General features: G+C 37.7%; 1 protein-coding gene across 1 annotated transcript; it reads right to left on the reverse strand.

Moving 5' to 3' along the window:
• Nucleotides 1-1,172: 1,172 nt before the first annotated feature.
• On the reverse strand, nt 1,173-22,828 carry LOC149786058 (uncharacterized). The gene is made up of 4 exons (XM_089978144.1): nt 22,319-22,828; nt 20,629-21,283; nt 19,656-20,054; nt 1,173-2,304 (listed from the first exon to the last, which is right to left on the reverse strand). The coding sequence occupies exons 1-4, from the start codon at nt 22,792-22,794 to the stop codon at nt 1,957-1,959; spliced, it is 1,878 nt and encodes a 625-aa protein (XP_089834270.1). The 5' UTR covers nt 22,795-22,828; the 3' UTR covers nt 1,173-1,956.
• Between the last annotated feature and the right edge of the window lie 1,536 nt (nt 22,829-24,364).

Here is a 24,364-nt window from a genome sequence, read left to right on the forward strand (position 1 = left end):
TGGGGTTTTTTTTCTCGATTAAACTTTAAAAGCCATTGCCTGGACCAGTTATTCAGCTTTATTAGATCATTATTGTTGACAAGCTCTATTTCAGCACAGTAAGAGGATGAATAATGCAGAGATGAGTTATCTGCAAAAAGACGAGTGAGAGAGCTCGTACCATCGGCAATACCGTTTACATAAATTAAAAACAAGAGTGGTCCAAGCACGGATCCTTGTGGCACACCAGCATTTATAATAATCTCCGGTGAATAAGTATCGAGCAAAAGGATCGGTTCTTTTCTATGACTTAAACAACTTTCAAACAATTTAAACAGATTACTTGAAACAACGTATTCTTTCAGCTTAAATAATAATAAGCCTTGTGTGCCAGACACAATCAAATACAATACAAGAATTATGAGATTGTTCTAATAAATTGCAAATACTATGATAAACTCAGTAAGTTGAAAAAAAGGTGAAATGAACAGGAAGGAGTTCTGATTGATATTTATATCTAATAAATTGCAAATACTATGATAAAACTCAATAAGTTGAAAAAAAGTGAAATGAACAGGAAGGAGTTTTGATTGATATTTATAAAAAGACAGTCTTTTTATGAAATTAAAATATATGCTTGGTTAATAATAAATCTTTCAAATATTTTTGTGACACAGTTAAGTAGAGAGATTGGTCTATAATTCGCAAGCTTGTGTGGATTGCCTATTTTACGGAATGAATGTACGCAAGTTTCCATTTATCTGGAAATTTAGTTTTCTTCAATGATTGAATGATCGCTATTGTTTCACTGACGCCTTTATGCATTCTATGACTTACGCCATCAGTCCCAGTCGCCTTGCAACTGTGATGGCGTATTCGAACAATTGGATAAATAAATGTGGTAGTAAACTGTGTCGTTTAAACTATATATCAAGTAGGTAGTCAGACTAAGATTACCGTTTAAACTATATATCAAGTAGGTAGTCATACTCGAATCACACTATCATTTAAAAAAAAAGAATAAAATTAGACGTAACTTTAAATTCCCTTAAAGTTAAAGATTTAATGAAAGAATTAAGATTCGAAATTATAAATTAATAATAAAATCTCATGTTTTAAATATTTTGTTTTATTCTTTTGATGACGACGATTCAGATAATCACAAATGAAATAGTTATACCTTTCTTTGTTTTTGCATGGAGAAAAAATTATTTGTAAAAAGATGTTTGTTCACATCCTTCACTAAAACATTTCGTTTTTAGTTCTTTCTTATCAAGTGTTTTTATTTAAACTATAAAAACAAAATTACCTCTTACCTATCAAAATGTTTGATCCCTTCTTATGGTTAATGCATGTGTATTGTATTTTTGAAAACTGTTTAGAGAACAACCCGCTGTTATGTTATTGCCATGACATGATTTGCTGACATTGTTTTCAATTCTTGACTTTGTATCTTATGTGCAGTCTTTTTCACATCATAAATGAAGGCGTCACGAGATTTCATTTTCTTAGTGTGTCGTGGAACATATTATCTTCATAGGAAAAATATACATCTTTTAGGCAGTTAGTCGCAGGGATTACGTTGGCTTCAAAGGAATAAAAGGCAATATTATCTCAAATTTAAAAGTTTGTAAATAAAAAAGTACTTGAAATCCATACGTTTGTAGTTCTATAAGATGATATTGTTGTATGTACCGTTTCCGATAAGTGTGATCTTCCCTTCAAGCAATGCAAAATTTAAACGTTCTGTTTTACAATCACCTAATAGTATGAAACGCTGGTATGACTGGTTTTACAAATATCTAGTAGTCTGAGACACTGGTTATGATTGGGTTTTTTTCTTCTTCAAATATCTGATAGTTTGAGGCACTGGTATAGTTGCTTTTACATAAATCTAATATTCTGAGAAACTGTTTTGATTGGGTTTACATAAATTTAATAGTCTGAGACACTGGTTATGATTGGTTTTACAAAAATCTAATGGTTTGAGACACTGGTATGGAATACTCGAGAGCCGACTTTGGTTATCCTTCTCCTTTCCTGTTGTTTTCTTTCTTTATGCCTTCTGTATCGGGTTAAATAAGAGGCAACATCAGTGGCACGCACACTTCTGAAATCGTAGGTGAAGAAACACGGATGGTTATTTCCGATTACAGTAACTTTGACATAACCCCATGGGCGCAGCTGGCTGATGTTATATGGATCGTAGAACTGCACGTACTCAAGGGAGGGAACTCGATGGTGCACGATGCCCCAGTCCAGTTCAAAGTAGTATCCGTAGACTTTGTCAACATGGCGTTTGTTATTCGTATCTGGCCAATCAACCTAGTAGATACAGACATGAAACACATAGTTTATAAAACATGGAGTTTTTTTTATATGAATGAATGGTTTTAAAAATATGAATTTGTGGCCATGAAGGTGAAGACATCATTTAGCATATAACAATGTGACCATATATTTCATTTCGAATCAGTTATGTGCAGTATTTTTGGCTACAAGTCTTGTTTTCTTAAAGTATTTCTGGATTACTGGTTTATATCAGTTGTGATAATCATGCACGTGAAATACGTGTTAACGACAAAACAGAATAAAAATAAAAACAAACAAACAAGGAGAGAAAAAGAAAAAAAACAACAACAAAAGAAGGAAAAATATCGCTTTGAAATTTTAACCACATATTGAGTTGCCTAATATCAAGTCCAACTTAAGTTCATGCGCATTTCACATTCTCGACAGTAATAGGTTTTCCACATTCAAACACTATCGTGAATGCGCAAATTCATGGGTAGTAAAATCTACAAAATGCATACTGCATAAAAAGAACCCCAGCCTCCAGATGAAACAAAACTTCACATGCAAAGATGTATTTGGTATAATTGATGGTTACAAAACGCCTTGGTGAACTCGAGATTAGTTTACATCATTGGTCATGATGATGAAACAAATTGGATACAATTAAACAGATCTCTTAGGTCTCAAATTAATATCACGCCCGTCTTAAGTTCATGCAATAAGAAAGTGTCATCGTTTGGCATTGATGTATTAAACAACCTCTCTAATATGGACAGTTTTCATCTACAAGTAAACATGATATATGCGCTTTCTTGTTACAGGTCGATGCTCTTTTAACCTTTGTAACCAGACCCTTCTGGTTATATATATATATATATATATATATATATATATATATATATATATATAAAACTAAGATGTTTTTGTGCTGAATATGCAAACCCAATAAACCAATACTCTGCATATCTAAGAAAGACTTTCGGCATATTATAAATTGACTGTAATAATAAAACTGTGATTGTGTAGAAAAGATATGTAAATTGATTTTCGCAAAAAAGAAAACTCCAAACCAGTCTTCTGTAAAGTTGAAAATTAATTATAGGCAGTAATTCATATGAAATTAGAGGCTGTTGATTTCAAGATCGTTTGATCTTCCTCAAATCTCAAACTGGCTGATAATGAACGTATTAACTGTGTATTGTTATCAGTAAGCAACATAAACGGATAACAAACTTTAAGAGTTTCCTCATATGTGATACATGTATCTACTAAAATAAATATATAATTTAAGTGCAACCCTGTCCTTGAAAAGTTACAAAAGTAGTGAATGGGGTCACCCTAGCCTCAATGGGAATTAGCATTACAGGACCCACCGGGTCACTCTAGCCTCAATGGAAATTTAACATGGGAAAAAACCCTGGGTCACTCTAGCCTCAAGGGGAATTGAACATGGGAAAAAGACTTGGGTCACTCTAGCCTCAAGGGGAATTTAATATGGGAATAGATCGTGGGCCTGTATAGCGTCAAGGGAAATTGAACATGGTGGGTCTGCATAGCGTCAAGGGGAATTTAACATGGTGGGCCTGTCTAGGGACAATGATGGTAGAGGGCCAAACACAACAGAGACAGAGACAGACATACACTAGTAAAAGCCTGAGATTTATATATAAAGCATTACTAAGACCTGAAATTTTGCTGGGCTGTTCAAAAATTTGCATAATTGTAATGATGCTATAAATAGCTATAATCAAGAAATGCTCAACGACAAAATGGATGTGACTAAAAGTAACGCTAAAATGACGAAATTGTCCCAGAATTTAAAGGAAAATAAACATATCCCCGAAAATTAAGTTACAATGGTTTAGACTAAAATGGATAAAATTAGTAACTACTTACAATATCAACTTGTGTGACGATCGTGGATAAACACCCATGTATCTATTTATAGCTATAATCAGCTAAAATTCCTATGAAATCCCACTATCTATTTATACTACAACTTGTGGGTTATTCCTTTGGAAAACCCCACTATCGTTTTATAGCCTCAGCTTGAGTGACGTTCCTGTTTATAAACTCTAGTACATATGTATAGCTACAACCTCTGGAAATCCCCAAGTCCATATTTATAGTCTCGAAATTTCCAGCGTCAGTGACGTCACTGTACTGGAAACTAGGGGGATAAATGGCAACAGTGTTGCAAGTGGCTGACCTGAATACGCGCTACTGTAGGTAGGTAGGTAGAATGTATTTGATAGGGATAAAGGGAGTTTTATAGGGACAAACAGAGACCAATACACACACACACACACACACACACACACACACACACACACATACACACACACATGCACACCACAGAGGGAAGAACAAAAAACAAACCCAAAATATACTATTCACAGAGGGAAGAGGAGAAAACCCAACAAATATACTATCCAGACGTTCTTACACTAACACACACACACACACACACACACACACACACAACAGATCCAAGAATAAAACCAAAATTAAAATATAGTATCCATGCAAACGTACGCTAACGCGTACAAACCCCAAATATACTATCCATACAAACGTACGCGAACGCATACAAACCCCAAATATACTACCCACACAACGTCGCTAACGCATACAAACCCAAATATACTATTCACACAAACGTACGCGAACGCATACAAACCCAAATATACTACCCACACAACGTCGCTAACGCATACAAACCCCAAATATACTATTCACACAAACGTACGCGAACGCATACAAACCCCAAATATACTATCCACACAACGTCTCTAACGCATACAAACCCAAATATACTATCCATACAAACGTACCCGAACGCATACAATTCCCAAATACACTATCCACACAACGTCGCTAACGCGGACAAACCCCAAATATACCATCTACACTCGGGAGGAAGAAGAAAAAAACAACCAAATATACGATTTACATAACGTATGCGAATACACACACACACACACACACACAGAGAGGGAAGAGGAAAAAACCAAACCCCAAATATACTATTCACACAGAAGGGAGATAATACTAACCCCAAATATACTATCTACACATGGAAGAGGAAGAATACAAATCCCACACCTACTATCCACACGGAGGTGAGATGTAAAAAAATAAACCCCATATCTACAATCTACGCAGAGGGAAGAAGAAATAAATAACCCAATATACGATATCCTCAAAGAGGGAAGAGGAAAAAAGCCATACTAACCACACAGAGGGAAGAAGAAAAGCATTATACACTATCCACACGGAGTGAAGAAATAACCCTTTATATATAATATCAACATAGAATGAAGAAAATAACCCATTATATTCCATTAACACAGAGTGAAGAAGAAAAAGTTTTTTGAAAGCACCTAAACCCTCACCTGCAATGACCAACTCTACCAAGCACCTACACCCCACCCCACTCCCAACACTACAAAACCCATTTAACCCGTTATTTTATGGCATCAGTGTGTGATTTAGGAAACATCAAGACACAAAATGATGGATGAATAGACTGACTATTGTTTACCGACTTGCATGCCTAAAGAGCGTGCGTGAAGGAAAACATCCTTTCATTTCAATTCTAACTAAAACATGTTCCAGAGGGATAGAGAGAGGTGAAAGAGCACAATTTCATAAAGTGTGAGTAAAAACAAAACACGTCATCCTTATTATAGAATGTCAAGACTAAGAGACACTTACGTTTTCTTTCTGATCTATTCTCTTTTAGAAGGTAGTATGAAATTTCACATCAGGGCCAACGCATCGGCTCACATTGTCAATTTTTCCATTTCCATGTCTTCACTGGCACAAGTTCTTCCTCATCTTCAATTTCTTCTTCTTCTGAATCCCTCTCCTCTGTTTCGTTTTGTTTCTGTTTCTTCTCTTTATTCGTAGGGCACTCTGAATCCCAGTGTCCTTTCTCCCGACAGCGATATTAGGCATATTGACTTTTGTCTCTCTTTCTTAGACGAAGCAGGTATTCTGGAGACAAATACCCATTTACCTTTGCAGATATAGCAAACTTCATTAGTACTTACACACTTTCGTATGACTCTCATCAAATCAACGACCAAAAGAGTAAGTTTTGTTGCCACTTTCGCCTGTGAATTATGCTTTCGTATGACTTTTAGCAAATATTTGACCAGCAGGTCGATCTGTGCTGACTCTTCCATCTTCTTGATCGTTTGAGAGTGGAATGAATACTCTGACGCTAAGACACTCTCCCTATGTACAGGGACCTGCTGCGTATGAAACCTAGTCAAATGTAATTTTGCAATAAGATGAAACGATTTCATTGAGGAAGTAAAAGGCAATGACGTGCCGTGTCGCCTCACACAAGAGCTGAAGTGTTAGCTCAAATCCGTGTCAGCGATTTCGAAGACGACATAACTGAGCTTTCATCAATGTTCTCCACATATGCCACAAAACCACGAGTCCTGCTTCACGCCAAAAGAAATTTCGTTCAGTCCGTAAAATATAGTATCACATCTGAGAAACGCAAAAACGAACTTCCAGAAAACTGAGAACGAAGACTTACACCTACAACGTAAATGTATGAGTTCAAGTAGTGCGTAAAATTTAGTCAAATTAAATTTTTATAGTCAAGACGAAACGATCTCTTTTCGAACAAGAAAGCAGACACCAAGCGACAATGGCGATCCGTGTCACACAACACTTTTCAAAATATGTATTATCAGAGGTTTGTTCTAGCGATCTGCACGGTTAAATTAAATGTTGCTGTATTTTGCAATAAGACGGACACAATTTCCATGGGATCGCCCATGGTACGATTGTTCGTGCATTAGTTTAATTTTTTAAAATATTTTTTTATATAAATCGCCTATAGGATAGACTCAGTAAAGCATGTCCATTCTCGTCACTGTTTGAATAGCTACTCAAGTCAATTCGAAGCGAACGCGGTAAGAAAATAAGTATAGCCAATGAAATGGCTTACAACGGGTGATGCATTGTTTTGTTCTAGGACTGTGTGGCATAATAATCCCTACGTTCTTGCGTTGTTACCATTACAGTGCAGACAGACTGAAATGTGAACTTAGAAGTCCTCTTTGTGTGTGTTGTACCATTTCTTCTTACCACATCAAAATACTGAGCGTCACAGTAGTGGTTCGCGTTTACAAGCTGACCATTTTTTTATATCTCACTTAAACATTTTAACATAAACACTCACACTCACATCGGTAGAGTCAAAACAGACGTGTTACAGTATTGAGGGGCATGTTATCTTTTTTTTCCTTCAAACTAATACATTTGGGGTTTGTATGAAGTAAAGAACCGAAAGTACAGTGAACCTCAAGGATGATGACCCAATCTGTCGGTCTATTGATGCGTGTATTTACTTAAGAAGAAATATGACCTCTAAAACACAAAAGAGATACGACAAGCATGATTAGAATGAACACAACGATGTTTTCCTTCACGCCCGTGTAATTTAGAGTTTCAATCCTGTTTGAAAACAAACTTGGTCTCTTGTTGTAGGGCTTGAAATAATAAAAAATGAAAAATCTTAAGCACTTTGCTATAGATAATTTCATCAACAGACTAAACAACATAAATTCCGTTACAACACCAGAAAGCCTTAAATCTTCTATCAAAAAGAAATGCATCAAAAAATTAAAGATTAACGATAACTAACCAATGAAACCGAATTTAACAAAGGCAATGACATGTGAAGAAATGTCTCTCACTTTGGAAAGGTAGGCGAATGTAATCTGTCATGCACCATCAACTTGAAAAAATTATAAACAGAGAGAAATCTGAATTCAAAATTCATTTTTTTTTTTAAAAATTGTTTCGTTTCTTTTTTCTTTTTTGGAACAAATCTAAGCACTAATATAGAGTGGAAAAGGGAAAATGCACATAAAAGCTTTGATAGTTCTGAAAAAATGAGTGGATATTCCTAACGTTCATAATCACCTATATATGCTTGGACTTGTCTGTGACTTATCCACAAAACAAGATGTACATATTTCTGGTCAAGCTGCAAGTGTGTGCGTGTTTTGGAAAAGGGTGAAAATTGGATATGCAATTTATTCGTGACACTTATAAAGTGAAGAGTCTGTGCAAGTGTCAAAAGCCAAAGCCATATAGGTTTTGTATTTTGTACGGCTTGTAAAGATTTCCACTTTAGAAAATGTGAAGTATCACAAGTTATTATCACAAACAGAAGTGGAACATAGGGGGCTTGCAAGAAAGAAAATAACCCAGACAGTTGGTGTCATCAAGAGTGCTAGAGACGGTACCCGAACTTGCTTGCTTGCTTACTTGAATTAAAGTGATTTTCGCTCTAATGGAGCACGTATCACTGGTCTAATAACGCACCTCGTGATTTTTAATTACTCCTGGGGAAGGAAAGAGAGCCTCATTCCCCAGGCTTTTATGTACTCACAGACTATTTTTAAATTTAGCCACTTAGGTGTAGGACTAACTAGTCCTTAACAACCTGACTGAAATGCTTTAAACATGAGTGGGAATTGTCTCACCACACACTCATTTTTCTGTCCGAGCGTGGTAAAGGAGGAAAAAGGTGCTCAGCAAGACAGCCATGGATGTTAAGTACTCACCAAAACGCTAGCCCGTACTTATTTCAAATCAAGTCCCGTTTTTGCTACTCGACAATAAAAAGTACCAATAATGTGTTAACCACCTGTGCAATTAGTTCAAATCTAACGAGTCTGTTAAATTTCCTACTTCCTGACATATCTGTCTAATATTAGTACTTAGTGTACATAAAAATAGCCATACTGATCTTATTTAAATTATTATGTCTAAGCGACATATACCAGTTTGGTCACTGTTAGGTTTAAAAAGTTAAGTTTGTTGCGGTGTTCCAATGGGTCAAGTTTGTTTCGAGAATAGTTTAGTCAAGGAGGGATACCAAGCCAAATATGGTTCCCTATTTAATAATAAGCAATGTTTTGGAGCCCTAAAAAAATCTGTTTTTTCTGTTAGAAGGTAACATGTCTCTCTTTTGCTTTCACGTTCTTTCCCGCACTCCTAGTCTCATGATTCTTGATATCAAGAAATGCGTAGCCATGATGGGCGGTAATGTAAGCAGCGGCTTCTACCAGTTGACTGAGGGGGTATCCAGTGTAGGCTTGTCTGTAGAATTGGGGAAGAGCTCTGACCCCTAATCCCCATTGAGAAGGTCTTGGTTTAAAGGTGTCTAGAGATTTGTAGGCAACGTATTGTATGGCTCTAATAAACTGCCCTGATTTGTTGACGTCATACAATGCTTGATCTAGCCCCATTTCGGTGTACTTCTCAGCGAGGTTCAGCGTCCCCCTCCTCCTCCTCAACCGCCTCAATTTCCTCTTCTGGTTCTGATACTAATTCTTCAGTTGAGGTAGATTGTTTCAAATCCGCTGCTATGGTGTCTGTTGCTGTTATTGCTGCTGTGGTTCTTCTTTCAGCTGAGATTGCCTGTAGTATCGGAGTGAGAAAAGAACGCAGTGCCTCCGATAATTACATTTGAGTTTGCCATACCGTTTGTCTAACATAATTGGCCCTTTGTTTTGTCACCACTCTTTCCGGGGCGGGTTGTTTGTTAGGTATAGTCGGCTGTTGACTAGATGTTATTTGTGTTCTCTAGGTGGGTGGAGTGCTAACTGGCTAGGTCTGCATTTCTTGCTCCCGCTGCTGTTGCGTATATTTCTTCCCTCCACACCGAGTTCTGAGCCTAATTCTTTTAATTTCGTTGTACCTGAACTTACATTATCCATATTATCACCAAAACAAAAAAAAACGCACAGACCTAAAAGAAACACTCACTCACTTTTTACAGAACATTACTATTTTTAAAATTTTGATAAGCGACGGAAACGAAGGACTTAGAGTCACACTTTCTAACCAAGATAAAGAAATCATGTGCTGATAGACTCACTTCTGTATTTTTTCTTTTAACTGACTAACATATCATAGGCAATGGAATGTTATTTCTTTTCGAGAGTATGGGTAGCCCTGAAATTTTGTTGTTTTTTGGGGAACTTGAAGCTATGGCGATCGCTTAGGTTATAAGATGGCGGCCTCCTCTGACGACAGGCTTTCTCACAGGATAAGGTCTGCTTCTTCGGAAAGAGAAGAAGAACTCTTTGGTGTCGATATAACTGTTGACAAAGCCTCTGTCAGGTTCATGCTGTTGCTGCTGTTGCTGCTGTCTCTGCTGTTTATGAAGTCTGTACTTCTCCGTCCATTCTTCTTTCTCCTTCTTGAATTCCTCCTTGAAGAGCTCTTCTTTCAGGTCTTCAGTGACTTTCAACATTATGATATTGTCTATCTCTTCAGGTCTCGGTATCAGACTTGTCATGACCCTATGCAAATTCACACAGGCTTTGTTCAACTTGGCTATCTTGAGCACATCTTCGTAGGAAAATGAGTCGACAATGGATGGGCAGACTGGAGACTGTCCCGTTTTTATTTTCAAAGCGCGGACGGGAAGGAAATCATTACTACACGGTTTTCGAGTCGAACCGTTCAAATAGTGTTATGGGAGGGATACAGAGAAGTCAAAGAGCATGAATCAGGATACTTATAGTTAAACAAACCACAAAGGCATTTTTTTCTCTTCAAAACACAACATTTTTATTCCAAATTACTTAACACTAACAAACAACAATAACATTTTTAACAATAATCCAACAATATAACATCAAACATTTTTTCTAATCACAAACATTTTTTTTCAACTCACACATTATTTTGGACAGGGCTGACAACGTTGTGAATGAAATTGTGATTTCCACTGTTGGAAGTCATTAGGCCATTGATGGACACACTACGTTTCCTAGTTAGAGACAAAAGATAAGCATTCTGGTCACAAAACCATCGATCTACTTTCTCATCGTTTCTAGATGAATGACGATCATAATAAGTCACTAAATGTTCTAAAGAATAGCCCAGACTACGATGATGCAGAAAATACACACAATATTGTCCACACACCAAGGAATATGTGCCTTGTTATTTCACATTATTGAATCGTGTGGTCTGAGCATTTCTTCTCATAAAGTCGATGATATCGTCTTCCAAAGGGGGCAATGCATACGAATCGAAATATTCCACACATCCTTCTTGAGGAAAGTAGACGGCTACCCAGTGGGTTCCTGGGAGATGACTGTCGTCCGTGTTGATCACATAAGCTTGATGGCCTTGAGGTTTGCGATGAGGGAGTTCATCTTTAGCACAGACGACATGATTCCAAGAAGCAGTGTACGAACTGTGGTTCAAAAGGTAATAAAGTTCCCAAGTATCCATTTTTTGTTTTTTTCTTCTTCACAGGTAATGATAAGTGATCAATTCGATCCTGACTTTTTGCTTGAAAATGTCTGACAAGTAACCGTTTCTTCGCCTTGTCTCCCAACTCTGATCCAAGAGAGCTTCGATGCGATGGATCTCTTGAGTTGTTAATGGAGGACAATAATGTTCACGCAAGCCTTTATACCACTGTTGTAACACGTCTTCTTCCGAGATGAGACTCCAAGCACCGTCCAGATATTCGTCCAATTTTTCTTCTTGACTCAGCATCAGGCATTTATCGTGTTGAATTTGACTGGGATGATCTTTATGACATCCATAGCAATCTTTCTTGATCAATTCCTTAATTTTTTTCTGTCAAGACTATAGCATAACAGGAAACTAAATGTGATTCTTGTTGTGGCCATCTAGACTTCATCATGATGACTTCTTCGTCTTTGTCTTGGGGTTCTCCTTCCTCAGGATCTTCACATTCCATGTCCAAAGAATCCCTACTATATAAACATTGATAAAAGTCTTCCATGACTTCTAATAGTGTAGAATGACTTCTCTCAAACTGTTGGTTTATATCGTATTGTCAAATTCAGCATACAGGATGACGTTCACCGCATTATCTGCGCGTAGATTTTCTGCAACCTGAAATTCCACACGCATCTGGCCGGATTTTATAGGGTGAAAATGTCACTCGTCGCTGTCTTGACTTACAATTCTTTAGAGAACCGTTTTCGAAAATGGAGTTTCACTGTAACTTTCCCTTTGGAGAATGGAATATTTTGTCCCAGGTCTCCTTTTATAGCAATGTTGACAGTGTCTAAATACGACTTACTGACGGGCAAATAGTGAGGATGTACAAATTCACGGTGTACGTGATAGGTGTTTGCACCATCCTGGTCATTGTTTGTGGTACTATCCACTTTGAAAGGAATGACACGCAGTAACGGCACAGAGGTGTGTCCCACCACGTTGTACTCCACCACATCGGAATACACAAAGATCAAATTAAGTCCTTGGTTCAGTTCTACCGGGTTTCCAAAAGCTCTGTAAAAATCCATATTACTGTTGATCTTGGGGCTCAAATTGTTTGCGACCATTTCTGCATGTCCACCCAAAATTTCGAACAAACTACCATTGAACCTGAGGGACAATGTGTCCGTATCTTGAAATTTGACCATGAGACGATGAGCCACTTTATGGTACTCAATCTTCACACGTTTTTTGGCTCTGTTCAGTGCTTTGCCAAAGGCTAAGTTGAACCTGTCAGCAATAGTGTCCACCAAATGTTCACCACTAAAATAATAACCTGAAGGAATTTTCAAGGTGTAGATAATGAAGGCTGGATTGCTGGCTGGTCTTGTGTCCCCTAAAAACCCGATTTTATTGATTTCTTCCTCCAATTGGGCATTCAGGATTTCCACCTCGAAAGTGTTTTGCTTTTCGGTGATGTTTTTGATTTGTGTTGGGTGAATGATTTCCACTAAAGCCACTTCCCAATGGGCTTCGTGATCTAACTGGATGGTCTGAGGAAATTTGACCGTGTAACAGCACAACGTGTTCTTGGGAAACACCTCCATGGAACTGTCACTGGGTAAGGTTAAGTAAAATTGGTTGTTATTGCTCATTTTGTGGCTCTCCGAGGGGTTACTGGACGTCAGAGGAGTGTCTCCGCCCAAAATGGGGTTGTTGTTGTTGTTGTTAGAGTGATGACTGGCACTGACACTGGACACAAGGTTCCAGTGGTTCCCGTTCGAGGAGAATTTCAGGGAGGGATTAGGAAGCAGGTAACAGATGCAACTGCTCAATACAATGGTCCACAATTGTTTGTCTCCTTGTTGCAAACTCAAATTGGCAATGGCTGCACCGATGACACAATACACCACGAAGGTTTGGCAGAAAAAGACGATTTGCGTTTTAGGCACACGTTCTCCATACCACACCCACAAGGGTAGTTTTTGTAAATCTTACAGAGAAGAATTGGGTGAAGGAGTGATCGCAGTAACTGAATCTGTGTGAAAGGGAATGATGGTCACTTCTTTTTATAGTCGATGACGTGCGAAGCGTCGATCCAAGAATGAAAACTGGGCGGATATCCTTTCCAACGTAATTTGACTTCTTTGACACGTCGTTTGCCCACTTTACGGTTTCTGCGTTTGACAATGCCTTTGATGTCGTACACGTCGACTGTTTTGGTGACACGACTTGATTTGAAATAAGTACGGGCTAGCGTTTTGGTGAGTACTTAACATCCATGGCTGTCTTGCTGAGCACCTTTTTCCTCCTTTACCACGCTCGGACAGAAAAATGAGTGTGTGGTGAGACAATTCCCACTCATGTTTAAAGCATTTCAGTCAGGTTGTTAAGGACTAGTTAGTCCTACACCTAAGTGGCTAAATTTAAAAATAGTCTGTGAGTACATAAAAGCCTGGGGAATGAGGCTCTCTTTCCTTCCCCAGGAGTAATTAAAAATCACGAGGTGCGTTATTAGACCAGTGATACGTGCTCCATTAGAGCGAAAATCACTTTAATTCAAGTAAGCAAGCAAGCAAGTTCGGGTACCGTCTCTAGCACTCTTGATGACACCAACTGTCTGGGTTATTTTCTTTCTTGCAAGCCCCCTATGTTCCACTTCTGTTTGTGATAATAACTTGTGATACTTCACATTTTCTAAAGTGGAAATCTTTACAAGCCGTACAAAATACAAAACCTATATGGCTTTGGCTTTTGACACTTGCACAGACTCTTCACTTTATAAGTGTCACGAGTAAATTGCATATCCAATTTTCACCCTTTTCCAAAACACGCACACACTTGCAGCTTGACCAGAAATATGTACATCTTGTTTTGTGGATAAGTCACAGACAAGTCCAAGCATATATAGGTGATTATGAACGTTAGGAATATCCACTCATTTTTTCAGAACTATCAAAGCTTTTATGTGCATTTTCCCTTTTCCACTCTATATTAGTGCTTAGATTTGTTCCAAAAAAGAAAAAAGAAACGAAACAATTTTTAAAAAAAAAAAATGAATTTTGAATTCAGATTTCTCTCTGTTTATAATTTTTTCAAGTTGATGGTGCATGACAGATTACATTCGCCTACCTTTCCAAAGTGAGAGACATTTCTTCACATGTCATTGCCTTTGTTAAATTCGGTTTCATTGGTTAGTTATCGTTAATCTTTAATTTTTTGATGCATTTCTTTTTGATAGAAGATTTAAGGCTTTCTGGTGTTGTAACGGAATTTATGTTGTTTAGTCTGTTGATGAAATTATCTATAGCAAAGTGCTTAAGATTTTTCATTTTTTATTATTTCAAGCCCTACAACAAGAGACCAAGTTTGTTTTCAAACAGGATTGAAACTCTAAATTACACGGGCGTGAAGGAAAACATCGTTGTGTTCATTCTAATCATGCTTGTCGTATCTCTTTTGTGTTTTAGAGGTCATATTTCTTCTTAAGTAAATACACGCATCAATAGACCGACAGATTGGGTCATCATCCTTGAGGTTCACTGTACTTTCGGTTCTTTACTTCATACAAACCCCAAATGTATTAGTTTGAAGGAAAAAAAAGATAACATGCCCCTCAATACTGTAACACGTCTGTTTTGACTCTACCGATGTGAGTGTGAGTGTTTATGTTAAAATGTTTAAGTGAGATATAAAAAAATGGTCAGCTTGTAAACGCGAACCACTACTGTGACGCTCAGTATTTTGATGTGGTAAGAAGAAATGGTACAACACACACAAAGAGGGCTTGTAAGTTCACATTTCAGTCTGTCTGCACTGTAATGGTAACAACGCAAGAACGTAGGGATTATTATGCCACACAGTCCTAGAACAAAACAATGCATCACCCGTTGTAAGCCATTTCATTGGCTATACTTATTTTCTTACCGCGTTCGCTTCGAATTGACTTGAGTAGCTATTCAAACAGTGACGAGAATGGACATGCTTTACTGAGTCTATCCTATAGGCGATTTATATAAAAAAATATTTTAAAAAATTAAACTAATGCACGAACAATCGTACCATGGGCGATCCCATGGAAATTGTGTCCGTCTTATTGCAAAATACAGCAACATTTAATTTAACCGTGCAGATCGCTAGAACAAACCTCTGATAATACATATTTTGAAAAGTGTTGTGTGACACGGATCGCCATTGTCGCTTGGTGTCTGCTTTCTTGTTCGAAAAGAGATCGTTTCGTCTTGACTATAAAAATTTAATTTGACTAAATTTTACGCACTACTTGAACTCATACATTTACGTTGTAGGTGTAAGTCTTCGTTCTCAGTTTTCTGGAAGTTCGTTTTTGCGTTTCTCAGATGTGATACTATATTTTACGGACTGAACGAAATTTCTTTTGGCGTGAAGCAGGACTCGTGGTTTTGTGGCATATGTGGAGAACATTGATGAAAGCTCAGTTATGTCGTCTTCGAAATCGCTGACACGGATTTGAGCTAACACTTCAGCTCTTGTGTGAGGCGACACGGCACGTCATTGCCTTTTACTTCCTCAATGAAATCGTTTCATCTTATTGCAAAATTACATTTGACTAGGTTTCATACGCAGCAGGTCCCTGTACATAGGGAGAGTGTCTTAGCGTCAGAGTATTCATTCCACTCTCAAACGATCAAGAAGATGGAAGAGTCAGCACAGATCGACCTGCTGGTCAAATATTTGCTAAAAGTCATACGAAAGCATAATTCACAGGCGAAAGTGGCAACAAAACTTACTCTTTTGGTCGTTGATTTGATGAGAGTCATACGAAAGTGTGTAAGTACTAATGAAGTTTGCTATATCTGCAAAGGTAAATGGGTATTTGTCTCCAGAATACCTGCTTCGTCTAAGAAAGAGAGACAAAAGTCAATATGCCTAATATCGCTGTCGGGAGAAAGGACACTGGGATTCAGAGTGCCCTACGAATAAAGAGAAGAAACAGAAACAAAACGAAACAGAGGAGAGGGATTCAGAAGAAGAAGAAATTGAAGATGAGGAAGAACTTGTGCCAGTGAAGACATGGAAATGGAAAAATTGACAATGTGAGCCGATGCGTTGGCCCTGATGTGAAATTTCATACTACCTTCTAAAAGAGAATAGACCAGAAAGAAAACGTAAGTGTCTCTTAATCTTGACATTCTATAATAAGGATGACGTGTTTTGTTTTTACTCACACTTTATGAAATTGTGCTCTTTCACCTCTCTCTATCCCTCTGGAACATGTTTTAGTTAGAATTGAAATGAAAGGATGTTTTCCTTCACGCACGCTCTTTAGGCATGCAAGTCGGTAAACAATAGTCAGTCTATTCATCCATCATTTTGTGTCTTGATGTTTCCTAAATCACACACTGATGCCATAAAATAACGGGTTAAATGGGTTTTGTAGTGTTGGGAGTGGGGTGGGGTGTAGGTGCTTGGCAGAGTTGGTCATTGCAGGTGAGGGTTTAGGTGCTTTCAAAAAACTTTTTCTTCTTCACTCTGTGTTAATGGAATATAATGGGTTATTTTCTTCATTCTATGTTGATATTATATATAAAGGGTTATTTCTTCACTCCGTGTGGATAGTGTATAATGCTTTTCTTCTTCCCTCTGTGTGGTTGGTATATTATGGCTTTTTTCTTCTTCCCTCTTTGAGGATATCGTATATTGGGTTATTTATTTCTTCTTCCCTCTGCGTAGATTGTAGATATGGGGTTTATTTTTTTTACATCTCACCTCCGTGTGGATAGTAGGTATGGGATTTGTATTCTTCCTCTTCCATGTGTAGATAGTATATTTGGGGTTAGTATTATCTCCCTTCTGTGTGAATAGTATATTTGGGGTTTGGCTTTTTCCTCTTCCCTCTCTCTCTCTCTGTGTGTGTGTTTGTGTGTGTGTGTGTGTATTCGCATACGTTATGTAAATCGTATATTTGGTTGTTTTTTTCTTCTTCCTCCCGAGTATAGATGGTATATTTGGGGTTTGTCCGCGTTAGCGACGTTGTGTGGATAGTATATTTGGGAATTGTATGCGTTCGGGTACCTTTGTATGGATAGTATATTTGGGGTTTGTATGCGTTAGAGACGTTGTGTGGATAGTATATTTGGGGTTTGTATGCGTTCGCGTACGTTTGTGTGAATAGTATATTTGGGGTTTGTATGCGTTAGCGACGTTGTGTGGGTAGTATATTTGGGGTTTGTATGCGTTCGCGTACGTTTGTGTGAATAGTATATTTGGGGTTTGTATGCGTTAGCGACGTTGTGTGGGTAGTATATTTGGGGTTTGTATGCGTTCGCGTACGTTTGTATGGATAGTATATTTGGGGTTTGTACGCGTTAGCGTACGTTTGCATGGATGCTATATTTTAATTTTGGTTTTATTCTTGGATCTGTTGTGTGTGTGTGTGTGTGTGTGTGTGTGTGTGTGTGTGTGTTAGTGTAAGAACGTCTGGATAGTATATTTGTTGGGTTTTTTCCTCTTCCCTGTGTGAATAGTATATTTTGGGTTTGTTTTTTATTCTTCCCTCTGTGGTGTGCATGTGTGTGTGTATGTGTGTCTGTGTGTGTGTGTGTGTGTGTGTGTGTGTGTGTATTGGTCTCTGTTTGTCCCTATAAAACTCCCTTTATCCCTATCAAATACATTCTACCTACCTACCTACAGTAGCGCGTATTCAGGTCAGCCACTTGCAACACTGTTGCCATTTATCCCCCTAGTTTCCAGTACAGTGACGTCACTGACGCTGGAAATTTCGAGACTATAAATATGGACTTGGGGATTTCCAGAGGTTGTAGCTATACATATGTACTAGAGTTCATAAACAGGAACGTCACTCAAGCTGAGGCTATAAAACGATAGTGGGGTTTTCCAAAGGAATAACCCACAAGTTGTAGTATAAATAGATAGTGGGATTTCATAGGAATTTTAGCTGATTATAGCTATAAATAGATACATGGGTGTTTATCCACGATCGTCACACAAGTTGATATTGTAAGTAGTTACTAATTTTATCCATTTTATAGTGTGTATGTGTGTGTGTGTGTGTGTGTGTCTGCGCGCGTACGTTGTGTGTGTGTGTGTGTGTGTATTGGTCTCTGTTTGTCCCTATAAAACTCACTTTATCCCTATCAGATACACTCTACCTACCTACCTGCAGTAGCGCGTATTCAGGTCAGCCACTTGCAACACTGTTGACATTTATCCCCTAGTGTTCAGTACAGTGACGTCACTGACGCTGGAAATTTCGAGACTATAAATATGGACTTGGGGATTTCCACAGGTTGTAGCTATACATATGTACTAGAGTTCATAAACAGGAACGTCACTCAAGCTGAGGCTATAAAAAGATAGTAGGGTTTTCCAAAGGAATAACCCACAAGTTGTAGTATAAATAGATAGTGGGATTTCATAGGAATTTTAGCTGATTATAGCTATAAATAAATACATGGGTGTTTATCCACGATCGTCAAACAAGTTGATATTGTAAGTAGTTACTAATTTTATCCATTTTAGTCTAAACCATTGTAACTTAATTTTCGGGGATATGTTTATTTTCCTTTAAATTCTGGGACAATTTCGTCATTTTAGCGTTACTTTTAGTCACATCCATTTTGTCGTTGAGCATTTCTTGATTATAGCTATTTATAGCATCATTACAATTATGCAAATTTTTGAACAGCCCAGCAAAATTTCAGGTCTTAGTAATGCTTTATATATAAATCTCAGGCTTTTACTAGTGTATGTCTGTCTCTGTCTCTGTTGTGTTTGGCCCTCTACCATCATTGTCCCTAGACAGGCCCACCATGTTAAATTCCCCTTGACGCTATACAGACCCACCATGTTCAATTTCCCTTGACCCTATACAGGCCCACGATCTATTAGGCTAGAGTGACCCAAGACTGTTTCCCCATGTTCAATTCCCCTTGAGGCTAGAGTGACCCAAGACTTTTTCCCATGTTCAATTCCCCTTGAGGCTAAAGTGACCCAGGGTTTTTTCCCATGTTAAATTTCCATTGAGGCTAGAGTGACCCAGGGGGGTCCTGTAATGCTAATTCCCATTGAGGCTAGGGTGACCCCATTCACTACTTGCAAATGTAATTCTTTACATTTGCTGAACGTACCATGAAACCTTGTGTTTCTCCTTCGAGATTATATCCGATGACCACCACCGACCTGTTGAAGGATGAATGGAAGGAGCAGTGAGATATCATCGGATTGTTGATATTGTTCATAATTTCAGTAGCCAGATTGGACTTGTCTCGCTTCGTTCCGCACGTGAAGCCCGGGTCCCAGGCGAAGGCTGCCACTTTGCTGATAGCTGCCCCGGCGGCATTAAGAGCACTCTCTATACGGTACCGCGTGGCGCGGTTACGAATCTCCCCCATTCCAGATTCTGATGTATCCACTGGGAGACAGGGATCATCACGAAGATCTTCAAAAGCTTCAATATCCAGCCAGAGTTCGGACTTAGAATCTGCCTTCGTCATATCGTCCTGAGTTTGTGCCAGCATCTCAAACAGCTGCAAAATAAGTGATGCTTTCCTTGCTAAGGTTGAGACGAAAATGACACACAGAATTTGCAAATGAATGACAGTATGCATTGTTACAGAGGATATTCTTAAATGAAGCCCTTAAAATAATTAACGATCACGTAAGTGCAAAATATGATTAGGTTAAACTATCCAAACATGGTTACAGAAAATTACGTAGTTTATCAGGTTTTTAAAACAAAAGTTTCTTTGCATTTAAAGAAAACTGTAGCACATAAGTATTGCCTCTGATATAGGGCCTATTTTCTATATCGGTATTATATAGGTATTGTCTCTGATGTATGGCCGGTTTTCTAATTGGTAGGTTGAGATAGAAAGGTAGCATATATGAGGTTTGATTTATCAAACAAATCGTGACTTTTAAAACAAATTAACAAATGTGTGAATAGCGCAAGGCCTATTTGATGATCTGCAGCCAGTCCATCCAATAACAGCTAAATTCAAGTTGAGTCTCTCAGTGGTAACTAGCTCAATTTTATAGAGCGATCTCGGATTTTAACTGTTAAACTTTGACAGGACCTATGTAAACAGCACTTTTGCTTACCTCCTGTACACTTCCCGTGTAATATTCACTGAACGTTGTGTTAGCGGTGATATTCATGTCCCTAAATTGAAGGACCATGTACAAAGCAGGATCTGCCACGCTGATCCGACTATTATTCTGCGTGGGCCAGTAATATGCAGCTCTGCCGTTACCTCTCCCTTCTCTGACTGCGATGATATCCACAGCCCCAGATGTTACGATCTCTTGGAAACCAGCCACGTGCATTTCAATGGTGGCGTTCATGGTTGCACGTCGCAAGTCAACTCTTGGAGCGATCACCAAAAGTCTTTCAGCTTTGTGTATTATTTGGCCCAATTGTGAATAAACAGCCATCACTGATCTTGAATCCGAACTATTATCAGCCAAATCTACATCATCTCTAGAATAATAGCCTTTCAGAACTTTATTCTCATCACTACCAGAGAATCGGAGGTTATGATCCGATATAACTCGCTGTACGAATTCCAAATATGGCTCGGTATATTGCTGCAAAATTTCGTCCTTGTAATAATCCTTTATCATACCGGGTAACCCAAAGTAGACCGACATGTTCTTTCCTACGGCTTCTTGAAGCAAAAGTTCATGAGGGTCAAGGCCTGCATATGTCGTCAGCAGGACCAAGACCTCTGATCCCGACGAAAGTGTGCATGGATCGCTAAAATAAATAAAATTACAATATTAGAAAATGAATAAGATACCAGAAAGCAATATAACATTAATGGTCCGACTTCCTTTTCCGAATGAATGTACCCAATTTGCAATATAAAATGCATTACTGTGAACACTAAACAATAAGTGACTGCTTTGGATGACAACATTAACTAGATGATACCAGTTTGCAATGGCTGACTACTGAACATTAATAATTAAAGTCAATCAGTGCTACGTCCTTTCATCAACGAAGAAATATTAAGTAAAAAGCTCAACAATAAAAATCCAACACTTCCGTTTCAGCCCGCAGATACCATCTAAGTCAGTACTGTCCAACCCGCGGCCCGCGGGCTGATTTTAAATGGCCCGCCAGGGCTCGAGCAACTATATAGTCGTTGCTTTTCAGTTTTCTGCTGCGGCCCTCGGCTTCAAGAAAAACATTTATCAGTGGTCCATGGTGTCAAAAAGGTTAGACAGCACTAATCTAAGAATACGACGTCGACACTTCAAAGCATTTTATTACTGTAGACAAAATACAACAATACAAATTCTAACCGATTTTTTTTATATAAAGAAAACATTTATATTCGATAGCTGCACTTATCGAATCATAATGTAGGTTTCTCTTAACCACCATGTGCATACTTGCTTACCTAGTTTACTGTTTGTTTTGTTTTTTTCGCCCTACCTATTGTTTTGTTGGGTAAATTTCTTCATTTATCATTTCAAAATTAAAATAAAGAGAAAGATAGTTATGTCTCAAAATGATTTTGTCTTTACTTGACCAACCACCAAGCATACTCATGATAATCCGTTTTGTCATTGTCAACTTATGTTAGTGTTAGTAGATATGGGTAATCGTGGTTCTACTATTTCAAGGTAAATTTCGAAAATAAGAAGCACTGTAATGTACGGGTGATACTATTTTAATGCATACCTCTTTATGTCCCATGAATGTGTCTGAAAAAAAAAACCACAATAAAGCTGTTTATGACTTCTATGTGCAACTAAGGGATTTTCTATACCAAGTGTTTCTTACCTCTGTGGACTCAGTGGTAAAACCAATACATAATAGATTCTGTCACTGTCTATTTTCATGTCCAGTGGACACTTGACCAGTCCAGTCTCACTGAAATCTTCTTCATACTGGAACGTGGCGAAAGACGCGATTTTGACCCCTTTTGAAGACAAATCTTGCTCAATTTTGTCATAACATCGGGGGCCATTTTCCCCGGTGCTGCTCTTATTACTTACGCACCATCGGAAATCGGGGTCACTAGCAAGGTCCTGTTTAGTTCTAAGCCTTATGTGAGGTGCACGTAGGAGAACTGTATCTCCCCCTTGTTTCTGAAACAAAGTCAAAGTGCTGTTCCATTCTACTTTTGTGAAGCGGTCTTTGAACCAAGATGCTGTGATTGGGTATGCTGGCCCAAAAGGTCCACTTTCAACACACTTGGCAAAACAGAGAAAGATAAATAAGGCCAGAAAGGTAGACAAAACTTTTACGCCATCCATCCCGGTTATCTTTTATTATAATGTCACCACGCGAGTTATCAGAAATTACATGACTGATAATACTTCTAGGTTAGCGGCGAGTATTATCTACAGGGTTTTAAATGAACACCGTCATAAGGTTATGGTTTGTTTACTAAATATTTGCATTCCTAACACTTGAAAGCGGCCATGTACCATGAACGCATTGTTTGTTCTTTCCCATCATTTGTTATATCTTAATCGGTTTAACTATTTTACTAACTTTGAAGCAATACAGTTTACGTATTTGATTCAACTGCTTCAGCCACTAAAGTTTTTTTTTAACACAATCCTCACACAGCTGATGTTGCAGATTAATAAATAAGTGCCACTTCACTTCATTCGGCTGTAAAATGCATTTGAAATAAAAATGAAGCAGAGAGCAAACTGCAAATAAACGTGAGATAAATTTGCATATGACTTATTTGGATCCACAATGAAAATAAACCTTACTTTAATATAAATTATGAAATTATTAGAACTAAAGAATGGAATTATTAATTTGAAAGTTTTGCAAGGAAACAAATTCAGTACTTGCAAAAGCTATCGAACAAACTTTAATCACAAGTATACAATTTTAACAACCATATTGGTGAGAATAGTACAAAACGTATATAATCTATGTACTCTAAGAGAGTTAATGAGCTAGCACTAGAACATAAACTATGTAAATCTTGTTACTCAATATAAGCAATGACAAAACTCTACAACGCATTTAATACAGCAGGTTTTAATGAGGTGATAAAAATATTGCATGAAATTAACTTGAAGGAAACATATCATTATCATGTCATTATCAATAGATAATGTGTATTCACTTACATGTCTGGACGTGATGAAAACATCTCATTATCATGTCATTATCAATAGATAATGTGTATTCACTTACATGTCTGGACGTGAAGGAAACATCATTATCATGTCATTATCAACAGATAATGTGTATTCACTTACATGTCTGAACGTGAAGGAAACATCTCATTATCATGTCATTATCAATATATATTGTGTATTCACTTACATGTCTGGACGTGTGCTCAATAGCAGTTCTGTTATAAATAACAATCAAGAGAAGAAAAATGTTGATTTATTTATTTTAAAGAAATGAAAGAGATATCTTGCAATATTTCAGAAAATTTATGCATAATATACTACTACATTGATAACATGAAAAGGCAGAGGCAGCCCTGATAGCAAGATGGCTCAAAGATAGCAATACTAAAAAGGAATAACATTACGTAAACAATGTGTGTAAATTCCAATATAATTTAAAGATTTCACTAATTTTAAAAGAAGAGTCAGTATCCATTAGAAACAACCAGAAATTTCGATTTAAAACAAAACAAGAAGACTCAGTATGCGAAGTAACTGTTTTAGATTTAGCCATACGGATGGCAAAATTTAACGTAAATCTGTAATAATTCATAAATCTAAAATTGATTGAAAAACATCGCAAATCGGTGAAAAGGCACTCTAAGTAGATGTTTTGTTTGCTTGTTGATAACATCAAATGTAATGTATCAAGCATAAGGTATGGTCTAGATGTTTATGT

The sequence above is a fragment of the Sinohyriopsis cumingii genome, chromosome 12, assembly GCF_028554795.1.
Source record: "Sinohyriopsis cumingii isolate HCF-2022 chromosome 12, ASM2855479v2, whole genome shotgun sequence".
In the NCBI taxonomy this organism is placed as follows: Eukaryota; Metazoa; Mollusca; class Bivalvia; order Unionida; family Unionidae; genus Sinohyriopsis; species Sinohyriopsis cumingii.